This window comes from Lepidochelys kempii, chromosome 10 (genome assembly GCF_965140265.1).
Source record: "Lepidochelys kempii isolate rLepKem1 chromosome 10, rLepKem1.hap2, whole genome shotgun sequence".
NCBI lineage: Eukaryota > Metazoa > Chordata > Testudines > Cheloniidae > Lepidochelys > Lepidochelys kempii.
Window position 1 is genome coordinate 78,078,459 of NC_133265.1, and position 24,954 is coordinate 78,103,412.

Sequence of the window (24,954 nt, forward strand, 5' to 3'; positions counted from 1 at the left end):
ACAGGCCTTGTGGGACAGGGCCACGCTCTCCTGGGGGGGGCCCATTCATTCTAGGCCGCCTGCTTGGGGCTCCTGACTTCTTTGGCTCCTGGAGGGAGGAGGAGAGTGACCCGGGATGGGGCCACTTCCCAGCCACCCTCCGCTGGAGCCCGGCACCCCTGAGCCAGCCGCGTTGGGGGGGGGGGGGGGGGGCTCGGCTCCGGAGCGCGGCGCGGGGGCTGATTTTGGGGAGTCTCCCCCGGGTCTGGCCGGGGAGGAGCCCTCAGCCCGGGGGCGGGGAGGGGGGCACGGCTGGAGAGTGTCATTTGACACCATCTTGGCAACAAAGCCGCTGGCGGCTGCCGGGCTCCGCGCAGCGGCGAGCGGCGCCGCATCATGCCGGGGGCTTGAGGGCTCGCCGGGGCTCGGATCCCCTCGGGGCGCCGCCGGGACCCGAGCGATGCCGGGGCGCTGACCGGGGAGCGCAGCCCGGGCGCTCCGGCGGCTGCAGCATGGAGGACGGGCTGGGGTCCGAGGAGGAGACCTGTGAGTGGGACCCGCCGGGCGGCGGGCGGGCGGGCCGGGCTGCGGGGCTGGAGCCGGCCGGGCGGCGGGTGGGCTCGGGGCGGGGGTGGTGGGGCTGGGAAACGGGGCACGGCTCAGTGGAGCGTAGGTGCAGAGACGCACCTGCACACTCCGCGAGCTCACACTCACGTTCACACGCAGACACGCTCAGCCAGAGCACACTCAGGCACACGCAGCAGGCGCACCCAGAGAGACACGCACTCAGCGAGCTCACACACACGTTCACAGAGAGACACACACTCAGCAAGAGCACACACTCATGTTCACACACAGACACACTCAGCAAGAGCACACAGACAGAGACACACACTCAGCAAGAGCACACACACACGTTCACACAGAGACACACACTCAGCAAGAGCACACAGACAGAGACACACACTCAGCAAGAGCACACACTCATGTTCACACACAGACACACTCAGCAAGAGCACACAGACAGAGACACACACTCAGCAAGAGCACACACACACGTTCACACAGAGACACACACTCAGCAAGAGCACACAGACAGAGACACACACTCAGCAAGAGCACACACTCATGTTCACACACAGACACACTCAGCAAGAGCACACAGATAGAGACACACAATCAGCAAGAGCACACACACATTCGTTCACACACAGACACTCAGCAAGCTCACAGAAACACATACATGCCGACACACTCAGCAAGCCCCCACAGATAGAGATGCACACACTCCCGCTCTTATTAATTCACACCGACACTCAGCAAGCTCACACCATCACACTCAGCAAGCTCACAGACACACTCAGCAACAGCACACACTCATGCTCACTCATATTCATTCACGCCCAGACACTCAGCAAGCTCACACAGATACAGAGAGACACACACTGAGCAAGAACACACAATCATATTCACTCACACACAGATACTTAGCAAGCTCACACACTCAGCAAGCTCACAGAGACACACACATGCACACTTAGCAAGCTCACACTCGTATTCACAGAGATTAACTCAGCCAGCTCACACACTCATTCACACACACACTCAGCAAGATCACTCAAAGACACACTCAACTGACACGCACACACACACACACACACACACAGAGGTGAAATCAAATAAAAATGGGGGCGGGGGGGGTGAGAACCCATTGTTATCAGGAAAGGCAAATATTTTTAAAACTACCTTAAAATAAAACCCATTTGGAAGAGGATGGACTCTTTTACTCCTACACAGACTATTGTTAGTCTTTAGGTGGGAAAGGGAACTTTGCCAAAGTTGAGACTATGGAAATTACTTAAGAAACCTGCCCTTTGGGTTTCATTCATACATGAATGAACATGAAAATAAGACCAGGGATTGCTGTGCGAGGGATGCCATTTTTATTATTATGTTCCTGTTTGTCATTAGACTGTAGAAAATGGAAGTGAATTGTCATTATTTGTAAATCCATTATTGGGGGTTTTCTATAGCGCCCATCATCCTAGTATTTGAATGCGTCCCAGGTAAATCAGGTTTGCATGTTGAAGTCCCTAGGGATTTAGGATGTTTTTTTACAGAGCAGGAATTTCCCTGCAGTTTCTATTTTTGATGCTCTTTCAGAATGGCTCTTCAAGAGTTCCGGACCAAATTCTGCCCTCAGTTATGTCAGCATAAATCTGCACTATTTCCTTTAGAGTCAAGGGTTTAGCTCTAGATTGACTGTACACTGGGGTGATTTAGGGCAATTGGGCCCACTGGGTGAAATCAGGGAAGTTACTTTTTTAATATTTTATTTTTACAGGAAACGTTAGAAAAACGGGCCCATTCTTATGGGCTTTGTAGAGCACCCTGTAGACACTGAGTGCTCCATGCATTATAAATAACTGTGGCATTCCAAATATTAAAGTAACACTCAGGGTATGGCTGAAAGCCAGAGACAATTAGACAGGAAATTTGGAAGAAATGAAACTCAAATCTTAATTCACCCCATTGTAGCAAGTGGGGATTGCATACATCTTTTATATGGAATTGGGTAGGTTTTGCGATCATTCTCAGTGCATAAACGGTAAGGCAAGTGGGATGTGGACTATAGTTTTAAATTTTCCTCACTCCTATTACTAACATATTAGACTATTGAAACAGAATTTTAAGCACCTAATTTACTTTGCATAATTTCTTTGATTTTCTTACTTTTGCATTTCTCTCAGTTTGGCTACTGAAATGAAACTGGTTAGTTTTCATTTTTATTTATAGTCAGTGTCAGCTTTTGGATCTTAGGTCTCCAGTAAAGCAGGTGATGGTTTGAACTAAAGAAACCTCAGAAAATTCCATTCATACATAGGCTTTGTAAAATCTGGACAGGGATCTTTTCTGTAACGCATCATGCACTTCTATGACGGTAAATTTAATACCAATCATCATCCTATTTTCATCACATACTAATTCATGATCCCTCTAAGCACAGCATGGAGTGATGGTAACACTGCAAGGCTGAAGCAACCAGAATAATTGATCTTCTTTGTGTTCCACTGATTTAAATAGAACAAAGACCGTTATTTTAATACATTTTTGCCCACAAATTTCCTTTGCTGTTTTTCAAAATCTCTTGCCCAATAAGCTTTCTGCAAGTGATACTTTCAAAGCTGGAGGGGGGGAGAAACAAAGGGCCTGTGTCTGTCTGGGTGATGCTTTTGCCGGGGACAGAACTGGAATGGGAGTCTTAGAACTTAGTAAGTAATCTAGCTAGATATGCGTTAGATTATGATTTCTTTAAATGGCCGAGAAAATAAGCTGTGCTGGAGGGAATGGATATTCCTGTCTTTGTGTCTTTTTGTAACTTAAGCTTTTGCTTAGAGGGATTCTCTATGTTTTGAATCTAATTACCCTGTAAGGTGTTTGCCATCCTGATTTTACAGAGGTGATTCTTTTTACTTTTTCTTCTATTAAAATTCTTCTTGTAAGAAACTGAATGTTTTTTTCATTGTTCTTAAGATCCAAGGGTTTGTGTCTGTGATCACCTATGCAAATTGGTGAGGATTTTTATCAAACCTTCCCCAGGAAGGGGGTGCAAGGTTTATGGTGAGGATTTTGTGGGGGGGAAAGACGTTTCCAAATGACTCTTTCCCAATAATAAACCCGGTTAGACGTTTGGTGGTGGCAGTGAAAGTCCAAAGGCAAAACAAATAGTTTGTACCTTGGGAAAGTTTTAAGCTAAGCTGGTAAAAGTAAGCTTAGGGGGTTTTCATGCAGGTCCCCACATCTGTACCCTAGAGTTCAGAGTGGGGAAGGAACCTTGACATATGACGATTGAAGCTAGTGCCCAAACTCCCCTTGTCTTCGGTGGGAGCAGCAGGGCCGTCCCCTCTAGGATACTACTGTTCCCCATTCAGCTTTGTGTTAATCGTGGCTCTGTTGATGGAAAACCTTGGCAAGGTGTTTTGGGAGATGGGGGGCGGAGGGTCGTGGAAAGGGAGGAATGAGCAAAAGGAAAGTTGAAGTTATGTCTCTGCCACTCATGAAGCCTGGCATATGGATTATCAGAATGTATGGCAAAGAGTACACAGTTGATGCTTAATTGGTACTGATATAGATATAGAGAGAGTGCATATATAAACACACACTATGCACCCTCAGCTGATGTAAAACCACAGTGAAGTCAATGGAGCTACATCCATTTACAGCCACTGAGGATTTGGCCCAACAAATCTACCATCATCATCTGCCTTTAAAATCCCCAGCGCTCATCCATGCAGCAGATTTGTCAGGTCGAAACCATCCATCCAGTTCCGCCATCTGCCCTGCTATGCATCTCTTTGGCTTGACGGTCAGTTAGGCAAGATGGGGTGAGAGGGCAAGTTCCTCACACATGGTATCATTCGCCCAGGTTACATCATCCCACCCAAAAGCATAGCTCTGAAGATCCCTAAAAAATGGGTTTTGTCCTGCCCCAAAATAAGCAAAACCAGAAAGCTGAAGTTCTTCATATGCTGATTTGGAACCAATTTCTGATGTGTTTATAGCAGTTTAGCCAGTAGGGCACTGTCTGTCTCGCTCATGTGTGACTTTGGAAATCTCTCAAACTTTACCCTCAAACGCTGTCAGACACGGAGTATTAGTTTGTAACAATGAAACTGGCCAGTTACTGTTTATTTCTTGTATTGCAGTAATGCCCAAAAGCTCCAGTCAGGATCAGGACCCCACTAGTTAGGTGCTGTACAAATGTAACAGACGACATCACCCCTGCCCCCAAAGCGTTTATAATCTAATGTAAGACAAATTGCTTTAATAAATAGATGGGAAGGGATTGAGAGGATGAAGGTAACCCCGTTAATAACATACAGATACACTGGCTAGAGATCTCTTGCTGATTTGTTGCTCTCGGTTTCATTATATAATGGCATGTACATTTCCCCAGACTCTTGGTTTTATTGCATTCATTGTAAGGTGGATCGTAGCTTTCTATGAAAGGCAGTACAGCTATATTAAGCTACATACTCTATTACACACGTAATGGTGACATATGGTAGGTGACGAATACAAATATTGCATAACTGTAGTGTTTGACAAAATAGAATCATAGAATATCAGGGTTGGAAGGGACCTCAGGAGGGACCATCATCTAGTCCAACCCCCTGCTCAAAGCAGGACCGATCCCCTTTTAAATCATCACAGCCAGGGCTTTCTCAAGCCTGACCTTAAAAACTTCTAAGGAAGGAGATTCCACCACCTTCCTAGGTAACGCATTCCAGTGTTTCACCACCCTCCTAGTGAAAAAGTTTTTCCTAATATCCAACCTAAACCTCCCCCACTGCAACTTGAGACCATTGCTCCTTGTTCTGTCATCTGCTACCACTGAGAACAGTCTAGAGCCATCCTCTTTGGAACCCCCTTTCAGGTAGTTGAAAGCAGCTATCAAATTCCCCCTCATTCTTCTCTTCTGCAGACTAAACAATCCCAGTTCCCTCAGCCTCTCCTCATAACTCATGTGTTCCAGTCCCCTAATCATTTTTGTTGCCCTCCGCTGGACTCTTTCCAATTTTTCCACATCCTTCTTGTAGTGTGGAGCCCAAAACTGGACACAGTACTCCAGATGAGGCCTCACCAGTGTCGAATAGAGGGGAACAATCACGTCCCTCGATCTGCTGGCAATGCCCCTACTTATACATCCCAAAATGCCATTGGCGTTCTTGGCAACAAGGGCACACTGTTGACTCATATCCAGCTTCTCGTCCACTGTAACCCCTAGGTCCTTTTCTGCAGAACTGCTGCCGAGCCATTCGGTCCCTAGTCTGTAGCGGTGCATTGGATTCTTCCGTCCTAAGTGCAGGACTCTGCACTTGTCCTTGTTGAACCTCATCAGATTTCTTTTGGCCCAATCCTCCAATTTGTCTAGGTCCCTCTGTATCCTATCCCTACCCTCCAGCGTATCTACCTGTCCTCCCAGTTTAGTGTCATCTGCAAACTTGCTGAGGGTGCAATCCACACCATCCTCCAGATCATTTATGAAGATATTGAACAAAACCGGCCCCAGGACCGACCCTTGGGGCACTCCACTTGATACTGGCTGCCAACTAGACATGGAGCCATTGATCACTACCCGTCTGTTCTCTAACCTTTTGTAACTTTTCTGTTATCTCACAGACCACTATAGCCAACTGTTTAATGGACGCCATAAAAGCAGGAGTCCAAGAACTCTCATCCATCCACAGATATAGTGCTGTAAATGACAAGACAAAGAAACTTGCTGGTGTTAAAAGCCAGGGATGAGTTTCTAGGTGACGCCTGAACAAATATTGACTAGAATGAATCATAAATGACATTGTCCATCTGAAACTCTGACATTCCCAACAGCTAAGGAGTATGACTTGAGAGTTAGTTATGGGCAAGGTAGAAATTAGATTTTTCTCTTTCCAAATGTGATGCCCAATTCTTCAAAGCAGGTCATGCCTGAGAAGTCCTAGTACAGAGGTAATCCCATGACAGTCAGTAGGATCGCCCAGGAGAGTAAGGATAATTTACCTGAGTAAGGGCTTCTGGGATCCCCCACTTGTATGTTTATTCTAACTATTGTCTAGGATCCTCCCTTGACCATCACTTCAGGGCTAGCTGTTGGGACCATGCTGGATTGTCTAACATCCTATTATACTTTGGACAATGCCGTTCAGAGACTTAGAAAGGTGATCATTGCTGTCATAGGTAAAGCAAGAACTAGAAATCCCCATTTGCATTTGAAAGCCAGAATGAGGCACATTGTAGGAGCAAAGAGGTATAATTCACAAACCACATAAAGACTCAAGAGTGGGTTAAAATCTGACCATGCTTGATTTGACTAACAGAAATGTCAGAAAAACCAACCTTTCACCAGTTGGTCAACACAGATCTTCCCAAAAATTAAGCTGGACACTGGGTTAGTTACATGGCCCTTGTGCTGTGCAGATGCATCAGAGAATGTCACACTTCCTTGGGTGGATTCTTGAACAGGCAAATACTGGCCTATCACATCCTTCATCTTCCTTTTTTCTTCTTGCTGACATACATGTCCTGAGTCCGCTGTCCATTGTAAGAAGTCAGGGGAAAGTAGGTGGAAAGACAGGGAAGGAAATGGTAACATCACACTAATTGTGGTGGAAAATCTAGTCCCAAATTCAAGGTTAAACCAATTTGGAACAATGGAGATGGAACACATGAAAACTTGAGCCCAGAACATATTCCCCCAGAGAAAAATCCATTGACGAGCCAAAGTTACGTAGAAAAATCTACAGCCTCTAGACCTGGTGTGTTCAGCGGGGGCATGGATTGGCCAGCTGTGGATTGGGCAGGGGCATGACTCTCCTAACCCTTGGTGTATCCTGAGTTCTATGGGGAAATCCCATAGATCAAGAGATCCTTGCAGACTGGGAGGCCCAGACACCCTGAGCCCCACATCCACTGGGGCTTCTTCACTGGTATCTGGTCTAACATCACTGTCCAGGGGGGAGGAGGTACAGAGTGGAAGCTGATACTCATGGCTCCGTCCCATTCCTGCTCAGCCAGCTAGCGGGACTCGAACAGTGCAGAGTTCATGGAAGGGGGGTTTTGAGGGGAGGCTGCTGTACAATAGATTTGAGGTGGATTCCTTGTCCATCAATGTCAGAGGGGATAATCTGGCCTCTGACGAGGAAGTTCAGGAGGCAACATCTGCATCTGAAGTGAAAAAAGCGGCCCCCAGAAATCTGTAATCCCGAATGGCAGAAGGATGGCAAGGGTGGGCCGTTGAGACCATCACTCTATACTAAGGATTCTCACTTTAAAATTAAGGGGCAAAAGTAGAGCAGTGCAGAGCAGCCAAGATGGATCCACAATCTGCTGAAACAGGTTTAGTGTCTGAATTAATAACTTGTCAGAGGAATTCCCCTGGAAGAGCAGCGGCACAGACAGAATGTGATCCATGAAAAAATCCCTCTGCAAAATGGCCAGACATGTTTCCTCCTTACAAATCCAGCTGTAGAGCCTCTCTGTCAAACATGCTGGAAAGATGCAGAGTCCAGAACTGGGGTTTGATCTCATTAGTTAGCAGGAAGGTTTATTCAACAAAGCAGGGAACTGGTGTGATGTGTTAACCCAGTGCCCCATCTGAAAAGTAAAGCCATTTAACTCGCTCCTACCGCTGCAGGATTAGTGCAGTTATTCTTAGCAGAAGTGATGTTCACAATAACCATAGTCTATTAACGTATTTAAAAACTAGTCCCTGCCACCCATGCTGGGAGATACTTAAGGAACCTCACTATACTATGCAACGCTGCTGACTCATGTTCGCCCTAAAGCAGTTACTGCTTAATTAAGACAAGGGGCCAGATTCTTATTAACACTAAGGCCCCTTTACTTTGCTCTGGCCATATAAAGAGGCCTTAAAGTGAGCATAGCTGTAATTTACACTCACTTTAAGACCCCTTGACAGCAGTGTAAAGGACCCTAGGTGTCAATAAAAACCAGGCTCTTCCTATTTTAATTACATATGAAAACCTCATTCAAAGAACATCAAGGTTGCAAAGTCAAGCACTCAGAGGTTAGGATACGCCAGTATTAAGGTTGCCCATGCAACCTTAATTCAGCCCCTACATGTGCATATGATACAATCTTTAACTACATCATTACATGCAAAGGCACATCCCTGACACCAAAGTGACCCCCTGCCAAATTCCAAACCCCTGCTCCAAAGCATGGAGGCGCTAGATGTTCTCAATCAAATGATTGTAAGAATTTTTTGAACATGGGCAAAACACTGTATTTTTGCCCCCAATCTCATTCTCAGAGCAGCTGTACTGTTCTTGCTGAAACTTTCCCCAATATATTTCAGCTTAAACACTTAAAAGTTTGGCAAAGTTCTAAGCAATTAGAAACAGGGTCTTTTAATGGGAAGTGTCGGACAACCTTCCTGTAACAGAGAGAAAAGGAAGCGTGGGGTTATAGCGGATATATGGGACTGGGGATGAAGAGGGGAGGAGGCTTATTTCCATCTCCGCCGCTGACCTGCTGAGGTGACCTTGGGTAAATCACATGAGCTTTCTGTGCCTCAGTTTCCTCAGCAGCAAAATGAAGGTAGTAAGACAATTACAGAGGGACGGAACAAATACCAGCAGAGGGAGAGTAAGATAGGGATGTGTAGGAAAGAGAGAAAGGATGTGTTTGCAGCTGAGGTTTGCAAAGAACGGGAGAGTCAAGAAGACAGAGAGGTGGAGGTGACGTGTTCTTCATGGCAGGAACTGCAGAGGAGAAGGCCCTTGCGCCTACAGGGAGGAGACTGTGTGGAGGGACAGAGGAGGCCAGTGCTGAATGACAGCGGGAGCGAAAGGGCCACGGGGAGACAAGATAGGCAAGAGCAAGTCCATGAGGCAGGTTTGGAAACCAGGAAGGCAATTTCAGTCTGGCTCCTGAAATGGATGAGAAGCCGGTGGAGCTGGAAGAGGACTGGGGTGACGCAGTCATGCTCCTGTACGTGTGGGAATGCAGGGAGCAGCATTGTACACACTGAAGTCTGGAGGGCTGGGACTTTAGCAGGCAATAGAGGAGGTAGAAGCCTAGCCAGTGAATTATCCTTCCTAAAACCCATTTATGATGCATGAGTGAGATGCAGGAAACATTCAACAGGAACGGCGATTACTTCTTGCTTCTGCTCAGCACCACCACTTACCGTTCTGCCTGTCTTGTCTTTTCTCGTGCTTCAGTGCTTCATTCAGAAAAAGAATTCCACAATGCAGCAAAGCGGAACGACATAGCCAGGATGCAAGAGCTCATCAGGACAAGGGTTAACGTCAAAGCCAAAAACAATGTAGGTGCCTTTTGCTTTCTAGCTGCAGAGGGGACCCTCAGAGCTGCAGCCAGCAGAAAGCGTTAGCATCCAAACTGTGTCTCCAGACATAAAAGAAACGTTACTCTCCTCATTAGTTGCTCCTCTGGGCAAAGCGTAAAAGCATCGACCCAGGGCCAAGTAGTCAGTGGTAGAGCACATTCTTCACCGCATTGAAATCCAGGGAGTTGCACCCTGTATCAAAGTTGCTGCCCCAATGCAACCCCTCCTGGCTGGATGCGGCATTGCAGCATCTTTGCCTCAGTTTCCCCCCACTGTCCTTTGGCCTACTGCAGCCATAGCAGCGTCCTAGCTCTCCGGCCGCAGCACTTTGCCACAGAGTCCTTCACCGAAGTCCAACAAATGTAAACAGAACCAAATCTTTAGCCCAGCTGGGGTTAGCTGACAGCCATCTTGTCACAGACGTGCCGCTGCTGTTCTGTGCTGGCCATCTGTCTAGCCACAGGCTTCTGGGCCTTGGTCAACCCCATGGGCTCAGGGGCTGGCACACTCCTCCCCTCACTCAAGAGTTCAGGCAGGCTACAGCTCCTCAGGGCCCCTGGCCCCAGTCAGGCTTCCGGCTCCCTCGCTGGAGTAGCCTGTCTGCTCCTCTCAGCCTTCCTTCGGGCTGCTTCCCAGAGAGAGGAAACACTCCACTCCCCCTCACTTCACATCTCGGTCTTCCCCCTGGCAACTGGGCTCACCCAGTTTTTCATGGGCAGGGGAAACAGTTCCCCTCTCACCCAGCTGGCCTTTATCTCTAATTAGTTCTGGCCCATTCTCCTGGTTAATTGGCCTCTCGGGCCCATGTTCACCCTTTCATGTATGGCGCAAACACCCCATGGCCTAAAAGGATTTGAAAGCTGTAAACACTGTGGAATGAGAGGAGTTGATTAGGGTGATTTTGAGGGGACGTAACTAAAAATGACGTTGAGTCTCAGGATGTTTACTAATAGTGAGGGTCATGTCAGTCTCCCTGGGTGATGACGCACAGAGTATGTTGCAGCTACAAAGACAGGCATTGATCCCACACTCAGAACTCCCCCTGTACTGATCAGCAGAGCCGTGGGAAATTGGGGTGCACAAGGAATTCAGACTTGGGGCCATACTTGAAGATTTGTTCCATCCATCCCTTTATCCAGGTGCCGCCATAGCTCTCCTGAGCGCAGAATCTGAGCAGCTTGTTCTTTGGATGGTACCACTCCTTTTATGGGCTGGCTTTTCCAAGAACAATGTGTTTGCAATATGTGTCCAGTCCCCTATTCCAGAGCAGGTCCTTGCGCGAGAACCCATTGTACTTACTCACTGGATGGGGCGCTTCATGAACAAATGGGTCCCTCCCAAGTATTTACAGAAGTGCTTTGGAAAATTATCCCTGAAGGCCATTGGTTGAGATTGTCCCTCCCTTTGTTTCCCTTCGGAGAGATCTCATGCATTTACCGTCAGTCCTACTTGCTTCCAACTCACTCTGGTTTTTAAAAGAAAGTGTGTTTCCCCACAATATAGAGCTATATGGCCCAAAGACCCTAGTGGCTCAATCCTACAGTCCTTGCATTGCAGTGGGAGCTTTGCCTGCATTTAGATTCCGGGGTCTGGCCCTGAACCTGCAAAATCCAGGGTGTCCACTTGCCCTTCGTCCTCTGTTTCATTGCAGTACCTTATGGTGCAAGCTGCAGAGTGGTGCGTGAATACGCACTGTGGGTGACATCCTGGCCCCACGGAGGCAATAGGAGTTTTGCCATTGACTCTGCTGCACTGGGATTTCACGCTGTGCTTGTATCCACCTTCACTTTCCCTTTCCTCCTTTCCAGACAGACAGGACTGCCCTGCACTGGGCCGCTGGAGCTGGGAACGAGCAAGCCGTGCGACTGCTGCTGGAGCTCGAAGTCCCGGTGGACGACAAAGACAGTGTATGAATGTGACTCTCCTTTGTAGCCTGTCTGCAGGGGTTGGGGGTGGGGATTTCTCCTAAATTTAATGTAGTGCTGGTAGAAGGCAAGGGACCCACATCAGCCAAGCTTCCTTCTGACTGTCTCAAAACACTAGGGGTGAGAAGGTCATTCAGGGTCAATGAAATCCTTCACCTCTCTGCTGAGGCTGTGAACCAGGCTGCAAGGGAGGACTAGCTGGATGGGTGGTTTGTGGGACTCATCCGCTCGGTAACGAATGGAGCCCAGCAAACCAAGCCAGCAGATGGGAACAACTTTCTGCCAGTGGGTATGAGATGGTAGCCTCGACAAAAGGCTGCTTAGCGGTCGCTGATGCAGCTCGCACCCAGAGCCGGGGTCCTGGTGATGAGACAGGAAGCTGGGCCAGAAAACGGGGAAACACTGAAACATTTTATTTATTTATTTTTTATCTCCATTCAAATTTCCTTTGACATCTGGAAGAATGACGACCCGCTGCAATGTCGGGGGGAGCGGGCGGGGCAGGGAAGGGCGAGTGCAGGAGAGGTGGAAATGGCTCTGTTTCCTTTGACACAGTTCGGAATGAACGCACTTCTCCTCTCTGCTTGGTTTGGCCATCTGCGCATTCTTCAGATCCTCGTGAACGCCGGTGCCAAGATCAGCTGTGTCAACAAGGTGAGGCAGCTTCCTCATGCACCCTGATATCAGCTATTCATTGCCAGTAGGTGACAGGGAGAGAGAGAGGAGAGAGGTAATTTCAAACTAGTCTTCTGTGTGTAATTACAGTGGGGAAAACCTGGGAGTGCTGAGAAAGCAGGAACCAGGAAATGACTAGGAAACCTGATCTTTGTAAGCACTGCGGGGCTGTCTACATTGAGGACCCTGTTGCAGGGGTTGCTTTTGAGCTTCCGCACAGAGCATGATAGTTGTACCCGTACCAGTGTCTTCTGGAGCTTCTGTCTCATAGTTCTAATGCCATTAGTCCTCCTCTTACATGATTCCATGGCTGTCTGGGGGTGTGTGGATCTTATCATTCATTTCTGTAATATTATAAGAAGAATATACCCATGGGCTTAAATTGAGCTATAGCCCTTCCTCCTTGCCATGGGCAATAAACTCCTCCAGATCTCTCAGCAGTCAAATATGTGTAGCAAACCCAGGGGAATATGACGGTCCGTATTCTGTGCTGTATCACTGCTTTTGAGAGACGTGATTGGGTGTCGTATCGCGACTTCACATTCCCCCACACCCAGACTCATGCCATCTGTATACATGACATTCCTGCTGAAGGAAGGTCACTTCCCAGAGGAGTGTTATAAAATTAATTCTTGTTACATTATGTCACGGTTATGGTGTTTGCACAGTCTGGCTGCTCTGGTGATGAGGGTGTGACACGCAGGAGCATCTGTAAGAGGTTGATGGTTAAAGGTTATTACCTCCCGTGACATGGCAGGGGCAGCAGCCAGCGATTCCAATAGCTGCTGTTCCCTCTGCGATATCTGACATTCGACTCCATCCTCTCTGAAGAGGATCTGGCCTGGAGAGTGGACTTTTTAGCCAAGCTGCAGGGAATTTTGGGGATTCAACCTAAATGAGTTGAAGTGGCCTTCCCAGTTTGGAGCTGTTCTAATCTCTGCTGGAAACCTTTGAAACCGGCATGTCTGTGTGTTGGGAACTTGTATTTTTATGAGAGAGGTCCACAAGCCAGTACACCCACCCTGCACAACAGAGAACACGAACCTTTCACTAACAATGAAATCAGAAGACTTGAGCCATTTTTATGGCAACTATACAAAACAACTAGAGATAGACAGTGAGTTTATTATCGTGATGGGACAGCTTCTTTGTGATTGTACATTTTTTGCCCAGTCTATGATAAACACATGCTGTAAACCCCCCTGACTGTGTAATGCAGGGAAAGATTTACATGGCATTAGGAAGAAACATTGCAACACTCACTACTATTATCAGCTGCTTTAGTCCCTCTCATCAGCTGTTGGTATTCTGTACTAATTTTAGAGAGGAGATACGGTATAATGGTTGGAGTGGGGGAGTAGCTGTCCAGGTTCTGTTCTTGACTCTGACTCAGTGTATGGCTGGGTAAATTACTTCATCTCTTCGCATCTAGGTTCATCTGTAAAATGGCTACAATAATTTTTGCTGCAAAGCTGTATACGGCTTTATCAGCTCAGGTTTGTATGGCACTTTGAAAGCGTAAAATGGAAGGTGCTATAGAAACGGACAATATTACAGTTGAACCTCAGAGTTACAAACACCTGGAGAATGGAGATTGTTCGTAACTCTGAAATGTTCGTAACGCTGAACAAAACATTATGGTCGTTCTTTCAAAAGTTTACAACGGAACAGTGACTTAATACAGCTTTGAAGCTTTACTATGCAGAAGAAACATGCTGCTTTCCCTTTACTTTTTTAGTAGTTTATGTTTAACACAGCACTGTACTGTATTTGCCTTTTATTTTATTTTTTGGTCTCTCCTGCTGCCTGATTGTGTACCTCTGGTTCCAAATGAGGTGCGTGGTTGACTAGTCAGCTCGTAACTCTGGGGTTCATAACTCTGAGGTCCTACTGTATTAATAAATAAGCAGTAGATGTGTTTAAAAATCAACCTCAGGTGGGCCAGAGCACGTCTGTTCATAGGAGCAGTGAGCAGCCATCTGCAGCCCATTCTGACCGAGCTGCTAGGTGGTGCCACCCAGGTTTTCTAACAGGAACAAGCTGTTAAAAAAAATCAAGCAATTCAGTTGTCGATTCAGTAAAGAAGTGTGGTTTCCTCCCTCTGCAGAACGGCAGGAACCTGCTGCACTGTGCAGCTCAGAGAGGGCACATCAGTGTGATGGAGTTCATCATGGAGGACCTGGAGGACGTGCATGTGGATAAGACAGACAAGGTAGCAAGATGCTGGACCACTTCCAGTTTCATAGGGCCTGATCTTGCTCCATTGACATTAATGGGAACATTCCCATGGACTTCAACAGGAGCAGGATTAAGTCCTCAGGGCCAGATTTTGCACTCAGATGCACACAGAGGGCAAATCTGGGTTGTGGCTTTAAGAACATAGCAGGGCTGACTCCTCATTCACACCCAGATTCTTGATACCTTTACTGATGTTAAATAACACCTCACTCTAACAATACTGCATGCCTATGAAAGTCAATGACGCCACTCATGGAGTAAGGTGCTAGACAACATGGGCAAGGGAAGCAGTGTAGCCTAGCACACAGGACACTTGACTGTTACTGAGGAGATCAGGGTTCAATTCCCAGACCTGCCACCGGTTTGTTGGGTGACCCTGGGCAAGTCACTTCCCTCTCTGAGCCTCAGTTTCCTCATCTGTAAAATGAGGATAATGATACTGACCTCATTTGTGAAGTGCTTTGAGATGTATGGATGAAAAGTGCTAGGTAGGAGCTGGGGATTATTAATATTACAGGTATCACACTTCAACCTCTGGTTCTCAAGCAAAGGCCTGCAGCAGGAGGTGAATCTTATATCCCACCAGGGCTTTGGAGCTATGCTCTGGCTCTGCTCCAGCTCCAGGCAAAAACCTGCAGCTCCACTGCTCTGGAGCTGCTCCGCGCTCCAGCTCCTGGCTCCGCTCCAAAGCCCTGAATCCCACCTCAACGGTGATTTGACTCTGGCTCCAATCAGTAGAGAATTCTACAGCTAACACTCTCTCTCCCATGCTAGTCCCTTGGAGTTTCAATCCAGGTTCCATTAATTGAAGCCTGCTTCCCTAACATAGCTGATGCAGTGGGGCATGGGTAATAGTTTCCTTTTCTTATTACTGTATCTCCCACAGGTCTTTTACTGATTGATTGCTGCCGACGTGTTCAAGGTGCAGGCCTTTTTTTCAATCTGTTAATAAAGAAAGCACTTGCATTCACAAGGCACAACTCCAGCACCACATCCTGCCCTCCTGCACACAGACCCCTCACTGATGTCAATAGCAACCCTTTCTTTCCTTACCACACAGTTCCTGTAGTGATCCATTCGCTTTGCTGCTCAGAAAAAGTGGGTTGAACATGCAAATTACCTTTAGCTGAAACCTTTATTAAAATAAATGACTCACCAGATAATTGATGCTGCAGATCATTTTCCTTTTCTCGTTTTTAAACTGTAGTTTCCTTGTGATAAGCCTTTTACTTTCCCCTCTTCCTGTGAAATAAATATTGAGATTAACTTGCCCTTTTATTGTGCCAGATGAAACCAAAGTACACCAAAATGTTCATACCCGGGCGTGGTTCAGATCAGCTTGTTTCTATAGGATCACCTCCAAATTTAAAACAAAAAATGTTTTGATACTGGTGATTTATATTATCACCTTTAAGTTACAGCACTAATAACTAGGGGTTGAAATACAACCAGCCTGCCAGGATATGAGTATTCACAGAGACATTATTTTTGGGCCTTTAGCAAAAATCATGGTGTTTGTGCTTTCCCAGTTTTCCACATTTCTCCTTTCTTTTTTCTTTTACCTAAAGATGGACAAGACGGCGTTTCATCTGGCTGCAGAGCATGGGAGGTTAGAAGTGGTGGAGTTCCTGATTGGGTCAGGTTGTAGTCACAGTGTTAAAGACAAGGTATGGAAAGCAAAAGCCATTGGACAGGGCCAGAGAAATGTAACCAGGGACTAGATGGCTCGAGGGACTGTTAATGGGATACGGAGCTGGGTGGCTGGCTGAAATCTAGCGCAGGTGGGTTGTGAGCATAAGCTCATCAGCTAGTCGCACAGTCGTCTGCAGTGTCTGTGCCAAGGAAATTTCCGCCCAGCTGTTTGCAGTCCAAGTACACCACGGTAGTGGTGTAGTGGGGCAAGGACAGGGGTGACACGCTTCCCTGAGCTTTCTGGATGTCATAACTCTAAGGTACATTGTGATGAAGTTGCAACCTGACTCTACCAGAAAAAGCCGTCCCATTGGCCTGTCTGCAGGTAGATGGTAGGTCCCTAGTGGGGAGAAGGACACAGTGGGATTTCTATGCTTGGGCCCAGACTGAGAAGAATGACAGATGAAAGGATCATCTGTTCAGTCACCTAGATCAAGGAATGTACATACTCCTATGATTTGCTGAACATTAGGGGCACTCCTATATTATGGTTATGGGAGATGTCTCAGTAACTAGACAGATAAAGGAGACAGAAGACATTTGCCCCATTCAGAGAAGGTCCACGAGACCAATGCACCATCGCTCATGAGGGTGAAATCTGAGGCATTACTGACACTACAGTGATAACAAGATTCTGCTGCAATGGGGGACTGATACGTGTTCCGTAACAGTAATAATTCACATCACCTAGGATATAAATTTGGGAATCTGGGAGAAGCATATTATTGTTACAAAGTAATGTTCTATGTATATTAAGAGACTCCTAGACCTCCCTTTGATGCACTAAAGCATTTTCATCAGAATTGGATAGTTTTTTTTCTTAAATGATGATTAGTAGATAAGAGAATGACTACAGGAATTGCGGTCAGACGAAATCACCCTAAATATTGGTTTGCAGAGAGTTGCTTTGTCTGGGTACTTGATCATGTAGTTTATTTACACACAAAGCAATGTTTATTTGCAGGAAAAGAACACAGCCCTACATTTGGCTGCTAAAAATGGGCACCCCACAGTGCTGCAGAAGATTGTGGAAATTGGACTGAGCCTAGAAGAAAAGAACATGGTGAGTGCAAAACAAACCAGACCAGAGCCTCCCTTTCATCCTTAGAGGTGATCTCCCACGCCTGCTGATTTAACCAACTCTACTGGCCAGGACTGATGGGGACTGTAATGAGGTTAACCGGGGCTTGTCTCTCTCTGGGGCGGCGGGGACCCCCACTGCCTCATTAAGTTTGGGAGGAGGTCTAGCAGGGAATTAGTCTGGCCAAAGGAGTCTTCCTCCACGGCCTCTGTGAGGGCAGAAACAACACAGTTAGTTGGCAGCCCAGGTCCTAGGTCAGGGCGGGGCAATCGTGAGTCAGGTGCTCAGGCCCTCTGGCTGGGGCTGGGCAAGAACAGTATATAACCAAGGAGGCAAGGTCCTAGGTCAGGGCAATGGTAAATCAGGTGCTCAGGCCCTCAGGCAGGGGCTGGGCAAGAACAGTTTATCCACAGCGAGCCCAGGCCCTGGGTCCAAAGGCCTGGGAGAGGGGGAGATGGCCACCCGCGAGTTAGGGTGGCAGGGGGGATGCAGGCCCTCCCATTCCACTGCATCCCAGCCCGGGGCCCTAGCAGCAGCAGAAGACCGGCTGTGTCAGTGGGGATCCTGGCCGCAACACACTGACATGGGTTCAGGCAGTGCTGCAGCCAGACTGCTGCCCCCGGTCTACTTCCAGAGTCTCCCTCTTGAGGGACCTGGGTCGGGTGGTGTCCTCGGGGGTTCCAGCACCACGGGTTCCTCAGGATCGCTGGTGCAGGGCAGGCTTGGCCACTCCTCCAGGTAGCTGGCCTAGGGCAGGCTTGGCCAGCCCTTGTGTCTGCCATAGGGTACCTGGGGCTTCCCAACCGGGAGAGAGCCTGGAGGCGTCTGGTCTCCCCTGCGGCTGCTCTCTCAGTGAGCTCTGGGGTTGGGTCTTTATACTTCTTCTGCCACGCCTGACCCTCTAGGGGGTGAGCTCAGAATTCCCAGGCTCCGCCCACGCCGGTGTCTGGAGGGGCTGGTCACTCTCTGGGGCAGCGGAGACCCACACCGCCTCACTACAGGGACTGTATCTCGAACAAGTTTATGTAGCTATCTGGTTTTATTTAAAATGCACTGATCCAAAGTGCTGGGCATGTGTACAGAATATCGGTGAAAGACAAAATACCTGTTGGACCAACAGCCAAGACCAAAATCCCTCATTGTGACGCTTGTTTATCTTCTCACCCCTGCACGTTCGGGATGCCTAAGCAGCTAATGAATTATGTTTTAAAATAAATCTTGCTGAAACAATGTTGACTTAGTCACTGAACAAATCACCCTTCTATCTGAGATCTTTCTCTCTACAGACGAACATCGAAAGTGTCTGTGATTGGAACATAGTTAAGGCTTTCTGGTTTTTTTCTGGTTTATGCATTTCATTTTGGGTGTTTATTTTCTTAGCAATTTTTTATTTTTATGTAATGTCCAGAAATCGGGAGATTCAGGGATTTCTCTTTGAATATACAGTAATATATAGTGTAATGAGTAATCTCTTTGTGATGTTCCCTAGTGCAACAGTAGTACTGGTTCAAACAGCACTACATTAAAGCACATTAGGGAACCTTTAGTGCACACCAGCAGGGTCTACATGGACCAATTAATGTGCAACACATTAACGTGCTTCAGAAATCATGCTCCCGTAGTCTGCATTATTGCTCCATGTAGACAAGCCCTTAGATACATGGAAGCATTTCTGCTGTTTATTGGACAAACAAACAAAAAAAAATCAGTATTGGGGATATTTTGTCAGTTAAAACCTAAAATCAGAAGACCTAAACATAGTTAATACCCTGGATAGCAAATACTGGCTCAGTAAAGTCCTTAGCAATTGCAGGGCACAGTACTAGTTAAGTTTATCAGCATTCCCCTTATACCCTATTTAACGCTCTCTTTGCGGAGTAAATAAGATTCTGGTAAGGTGACATTTGATACTCCCTGGGAGTACATGTTTTAATTATTTTATTATAGTGTGTTCTTGTTGATGCACAAAAACATCTTTAGATCACATTAAGATTGTGACCTTGTTTAATCAAAGCTAGTAAATTACAGGGTTAGGCATGGAGTCCTTTTCAAACTGACTCTTTTGTACCTAGGTAGAATTGCACTAGCTAATACGTGTGGGTAAAATCACTTTGCTTACAGACCCGGGGGCAGATGGATTAAAGAACAGTGTATTAGATATGACTGATCAGAACATTCAGAGTCCCATGCTACACGCAAAACGGCCACTGCAGTCAGTATGGAGCGAGGATGTCACTGTATTGTTAGCATGTGTGTGTTAATTTCCTTCCTTTTTCTAACTGTAGTCTGGAGGGAGAATGAATCCCTGGTCCTTAGAACCATGATTTTAACACATCAGGGGTTCGGAAGACAAGTTGCCAAAGAAGCCCAAGTTAATGAGTGGATTCTCCCACCCCACAGCTGTGGCTTGTCCTTCCCTATGAAACAGAGAGTAACACTTGCTTTATTAGAGGCTCTAACAGCCTAAGCTAGCATGCCCATGTCAAGCTTGTTCTGCTGTGTTTCCAGGATGGTCTGACTGCTCTGCACTTGGCTGTGGAGGGAGGCCACTACGACTGCGTGAAACTCCTCTTGGAAGCTGGTTGTGACATTAATGCCCAAACCCAGGTGAGCAGGAACGGTCTGAAGATGATTTTGTCTCTGAGCACCTCACGTTCGTGCTACCTGTAGCAACCATGTGGCTGGCACAGCCTTTCACACGAGGTCAGCAATGCACACACAGGGCTAATCTCCATTCACCTTCCGGAATGCTACTTCTGTTAATAAAGTATCGGTGCAGGTGGAAAAGCCATTTGCCAAAAGGCGAGGCGAAACTCATCTGAATTTTGTATCTTAGAGAAGATTCCCTCTAAATGGGTCAGTCCTGCATTCCTTGTACCTCCAAAACTCCTGATTTCACTGCAGGGCATGGGCAATCAAGGCCATTCAACCAAATCGTTGCATTCCCATGTGAAAGTGGCTATGGCTTTGGTTGTGGAGCTAGCCAGTTGAAATCTATCATCCTAGTATTGTCGCATCCTTAACTGTGTGCACTGATTTCCTCCCTTGCTCCACAGTGGAAGGAATGCAGGGAGAACTCTTGGGGTGGCCTCTAAAACAACAGGGATCACTGGGAAGCAGAACGAACAGAGGCCCCGCTGGAAATACGTCCTTTGGCTTGATAAAAGGTCCCAACTAATATCAGCTGTGTTGCTGTCTTTCTCAGAAAGCGATGACCTGCCTTCATTATGCAGCACTCCATGGCTATGAAGACATGGCCAGGATCCTTGTTGATGCAGGAATCTACATAGATGCAGTTAATCATGTAAGTCACATTAAATGGCTTTAAGCATTGATGAACAGATAGAGCCAAATTCCAGCTTTCTTTTCTTGGTAAAAAAAAATACGAGGCTCAATTCAACACTGCAAAAGTATGTATTGCTACGAGCCTGTATTGTGGCTAATCACAGCACTCCATACAGCCAAGGCAAGATCTGCGTCGGGGAAAACGTGTCCTCTGATTCTGGGCCCTGCCTGAGAATGCCCCTGGGCAGCTCAGTTATGGAGTGCTTACCATACGGAGGGTCCCTTCATGTCGCGGGGCCAGAATTGGGTAGAAAACTGCTGCTCCCTCAGGCCACCCTGAGTCTGCATGCACCTGTGTGTAGACTATCACCAGCCATTGTCAAGAGAGCTGGTTCCAAGAAAGCAGAGTTGAGTTGCTAGTTGACAACAGTAGCTGCAAGCTTGTTCCCACTGACTTCAGCGGGAAGGCGGCTAAACCTAGCCGTAAATCATTCCCTTGCAGAACCTGGAACAATCCCGGCTGCAGTTTATACATTAAGCCAAAGGCTGCATGAATGGAAGTTAAGTTTCAGAAGTAGCCATTGTGTTCCAGCCAAGATGCCCTTGCTGTTAGGAACCAGGATGTAGGCTGACTGGCCTAGTGGGCAGAGCAGGCATCCAGGTCAGAGAATGGAAGCGGGGGTAAGAGCCAGAGTCAACTGCCAAGTCCCAGAGCTAGGGGGTTGAGCCAGAGTCAGGACCAGTAATCAAAGATAAGGATCGGAGCTGGGGTCGGATACTAAATGCCAGAGCCAAGGGTGGAGCCAGAAGTCAGAACACGGGGGCAGAGCCAGGATTGGTAGCCAGTGGTCAGGAACAAGGTGAAAGGGCAGGAACTGGAGAGTGGCACGGATCAGACACGGAGCAGGAGCAAGGCGGGAGCGAGGAGCTGGTCAGGAGCAGGGCTGGATCAGAATTGCAGGAGGCAGGCAAGAGCAGGGGCCAACGTGGAGGCAGCAGCAGGAAGTCTGCACAGCTGCTCAGACAGCCCACGTGGCTCACTTCCTGGCTTAGGTAGCGGGTATGAGCCAATCAGGCAGCTGCAGGCCTTGGGGGCTCCGATAGACCGTCCTGTGGTGATTGACTTTCCAGGTTTAACAAGATGGTGCTTTGCTCATCTCCGTTGGTGCTGACAAGTTAGCGTCAGCAAGCCATGGCCCCCATAGCCCCAGGATGCAGACCTGCATCCTTGGATCCTTACATTCCCCCCCTACAAGCAGACTCCAGGACCCCAAGCTGTGTGTGAGCTAGAGACCCCAATGTCTTTTCCCCCTCATATGCAAATAATGCACCTTTTTCCCACAGCAACATGCATCAGCCATGCACATTGCAGTGCTGCAGAACTTCCCAGCCATTGTTAAACTCCTCATCGACGCAGAGTGCAACTTGGACATCCCGGATGAAGTAAGGCTCGGAACCCTTCCATCTCTGAGACGTGAACCACATTCACCGAGGTTTTAAATCAGCCAGTTCTGAGCAGGAGTGGGGAAAAGAACAACACTTTTAAATGTGGAAAACGTGGAAGTTCAGGTCCTGAAACATGAAAACAGCTGAATTGTTCACATTTTCCAAGCAAATGCAGGGCCTGGCCCTGCAAGTGCTCTCTGTGCATGGGATTCCTATTGAGTTCCTTGGGTGATCGAGACACAAAGTTTGCCAATTCAGCCCCTCACCTCTGAGCTGTACACAAAGAGAATTTCAGCACAGAAGGATATTTTGAGACAGTTAAGAATGTCTGAAAATGGGGGGTAAGGTTGGATTTGGTAACACAAAAAGATCTTTATCACCCAGCATTTGATTTTAGTTATTATTCATTCTACTCTTGCAGTTATCTCAATGCACGCTTGCTTGCTCCATGCCTGCATCAAATTGCCACATTATTTTGTTTGGTTTCTTTTAAATTTCCTGGGATTTTCCAGAAGTCCTTCAGTATGAAAAAAAATCACTACAGGGGTATTCATATTGACCTGTGGCCTTACGTGCCATAGAATGTTGATGGGAGAATTACATGGACGTTGAATGGGCATGAGAGAGTACGGAACATGCTCCTCTGTTCACACTTAGCCTTGTCTCCCAGTACTGTTTTAAATGGCCATGTTTCTTCCCACCGTTCCTGGCCAGCATTTCCTCCCAGGTATTTCATCTTGCTTCTGCTTTCTTTTTACACAGAGGCAGCAGACACCACTCCATATTGCTGCAGAACACGGGAGACAAGACATAGCTGAGATGATTCTCATAGCAGGAGTTAACTTGAAGTTAATTGATAAGGTAAACATCCTTAGGGATGGGGTAGATGCGTGGGGATTGGGAGGAAAGCCATGTTTTGTTTGATCTCAGCCCATGAGTAAAACTGACAGTGTTCTTAACATACTAACATTTTCACGGCGTAAACAGTTAAAATAATGCTTTTTGAGGAGAGAGCAGAGGGTGTTGAATTTTTGAAGGGGATGTGAATGAGTCTTAGAAAAGTACAGGGTAGTTCATGCTTTGCTATGCAAAGTTCTCAGACCCAACTCCTGCTCCTGCCACATATCTTCACTTATACTAACTGAACAATGTTCTTCTGTAACAATCATAAATAACAAAGTATTGGGATTATAGTGCAAAGAAACATTTTAATGGGTAAAAAAAATAAAAGATCCAGTGTGTGTAGATCTGAAATACCCAGCATTCAGTGCTCTGCTTGCTGGGGAGAAAAAAGAAACCCCAGAACTCCAATTAACTAAAAGAATTTTAAGACGATCTGGCAAATTCTGTTCTTTGTTCTGAGAGTGTAGCTGGACATATTTGCATGTGTAGGAAGAAAACTCAAGAGCATTCAGCCACAGGTTAATATCAGAGCTACAATTCGCTATAAAGTTAAACAACAGCAGGTTTTATAAACAAAAACCAAATCCAGTGACTTAGCCTTAGGTACAGAACCGAAATAACTGTCTGTTGTTGCCACCATCTGGCAGCTCTTGGAACTAGAGCAGTGGTGCTCAACCTTTCCAGACTACTGTACCCCTTTCAGGAGTCTGATTTGTCTTGGGAACCTCCAAATTTAAAAACTACTTGCTTACAAAACCAGACATAAAAATACAAAAGTGTCACAGCAAACCATGACTGAAACATTGCTGGTGTTCTCATTTTTACCATATAATTATAAAATAAATCAATTGGAATATAAATATTGTACTTACTTTTCAGTATATCGTACATAGAGCCGTGTAAACAAGTCATTGTCTGTATGAAATGTTAGTTTGTACTGACTTCGCTAGTGCTTTTTAAGTAGCCTGTTGTAAAACTAGGTAAATCTCTAGATGAGTTGATGTACCGCCTGGAAGACCTCTGCATCCCCCCGGGGTACACGTCTCCCTGGTTGAGACCCACTGAACTGGAGGAAGACACTGCACAGAGAAAACGTGCTTGCTATATTGAGGACATTTTATCCTCGGTACAAAGTGAGAACTCTTCATTACCAAAAAGCCAACCCCAACACAGAATTCCTCTCCTGGTATGCTGCATTTATTTCTGATAGATTAGATAGATAGATTAGATAGCTATTCCAGTCCCATTCCTATCTATCTATCTATGCACACACTGAGTTCATGCAACATACTGTTCATACATTAATAGTCAAACTGACCTGTGTCGTTTTCTAGGAGATGGTTTCTGTTCATACACGAATTGCAGAACTTTGTGGGATTACACAGATCAGTTCCGATTCATACACCTCAATGAATCTGTTGAACAAAGGGCCATAGTTTGTCTTGGACTTAACATGTAGTACTGGGTTGTGCCCTCGGAGACATGGGTGCAAGCGTTCTTTACTCCGTGAATGTCTGTAAAGTGCTTTGAAGCCCCCTATTCTCTCAGTGGTGAAATCGGAGACATTTCGGGCCAAGTTGTGGTTGCTTCTGCCTGGGGGGGGAGAGGGCACGCAGAGAGGGCATGGTTGCTGTCGGAGAGAGGTATAGGGAACCTGGATCTGGGCGGGGCACCAGGCAATTAGCAAAGCTACCACTGGGCTCCCAGAGCGGAAGAGAAGGTGAGCACTGAGTGGCATTCAGCACTTAGAGTGACCAGCTGGGTTTGGAGAGTGGCTAGAGCCTGCCCCCTGCACTTAGTGCTCAGTGGTGCAGCAAGTGCCATTCTGAGACTCCCTCTCGCACCCCGTGGAGGCACTA

At 47.0% G+C, this 24,954-nt stretch overlaps 1 protein-coding gene and 1 long non-coding RNA gene across 8 annotated transcripts in view; one reads left to right on the forward strand and one right to left on the reverse strand.

Moving 5' to 3' along the window:
- Positions 1-348: 348 nt before the first annotated feature.
- ANKDD1A (ankyrin repeat and death domain containing 1A) overlaps positions 349-24,954 on the forward strand; it is a 30,676-nt gene continuing 6,070 nt past the window's right edge. For 6 of the 7 annotated variants that reach the window (XR_012154095.1, XM_073304317.1, XM_073304322.1 and 3 more), the window contains exons 1-11: positions 349-525; positions 9,726-9,829; positions 11,659-11,757; positions 12,331-12,429; positions 14,558-14,662; positions 16,257-16,355; positions 17,345-17,443; positions 19,970-20,068; positions 20,667-20,765; positions 22,091-22,189; positions 22,955-23,053. Coding sequence is in view for 6 of the 7 variants with exons in the window: in XM_073304317.1 (XP_073160418.1) it covers positions 492-525; positions 9,726-9,829; positions 11,659-11,757; positions 12,331-12,429; positions 14,558-14,662; positions 16,257-16,355; positions 17,345-17,443; positions 19,970-20,068; positions 20,667-20,765; positions 22,091-22,189; positions 22,955-23,053 (1,035 nt within the window). In the remaining variant the exon portion in view is untranslated. Of the gene's footprint in view, positions 526-9,628; positions 9,830-11,658; positions 11,758-12,330; positions 12,430-14,557; positions 14,663-16,256; positions 16,356-17,344; positions 17,444-19,969; positions 20,069-20,666; positions 20,766-22,090; positions 22,190-22,954; positions 23,054-24,954 lie in introns of those variants that run through there. The other variant, XM_073304316.1, reaches the window with a different exon arrangement.
- On the reverse strand, positions 12,211-23,299 carry LOC140895086 (uncharacterized). Its single transcript, XR_012154096.1, has 3 exons — positions 22,078-23,299; positions 15,845-15,930; positions 12,211-12,462 (listed from the first exon to the last, which is right to left on the reverse strand). It is a non-coding gene; the product is annotated as an uncharacterized lncRNA (long non-coding RNA).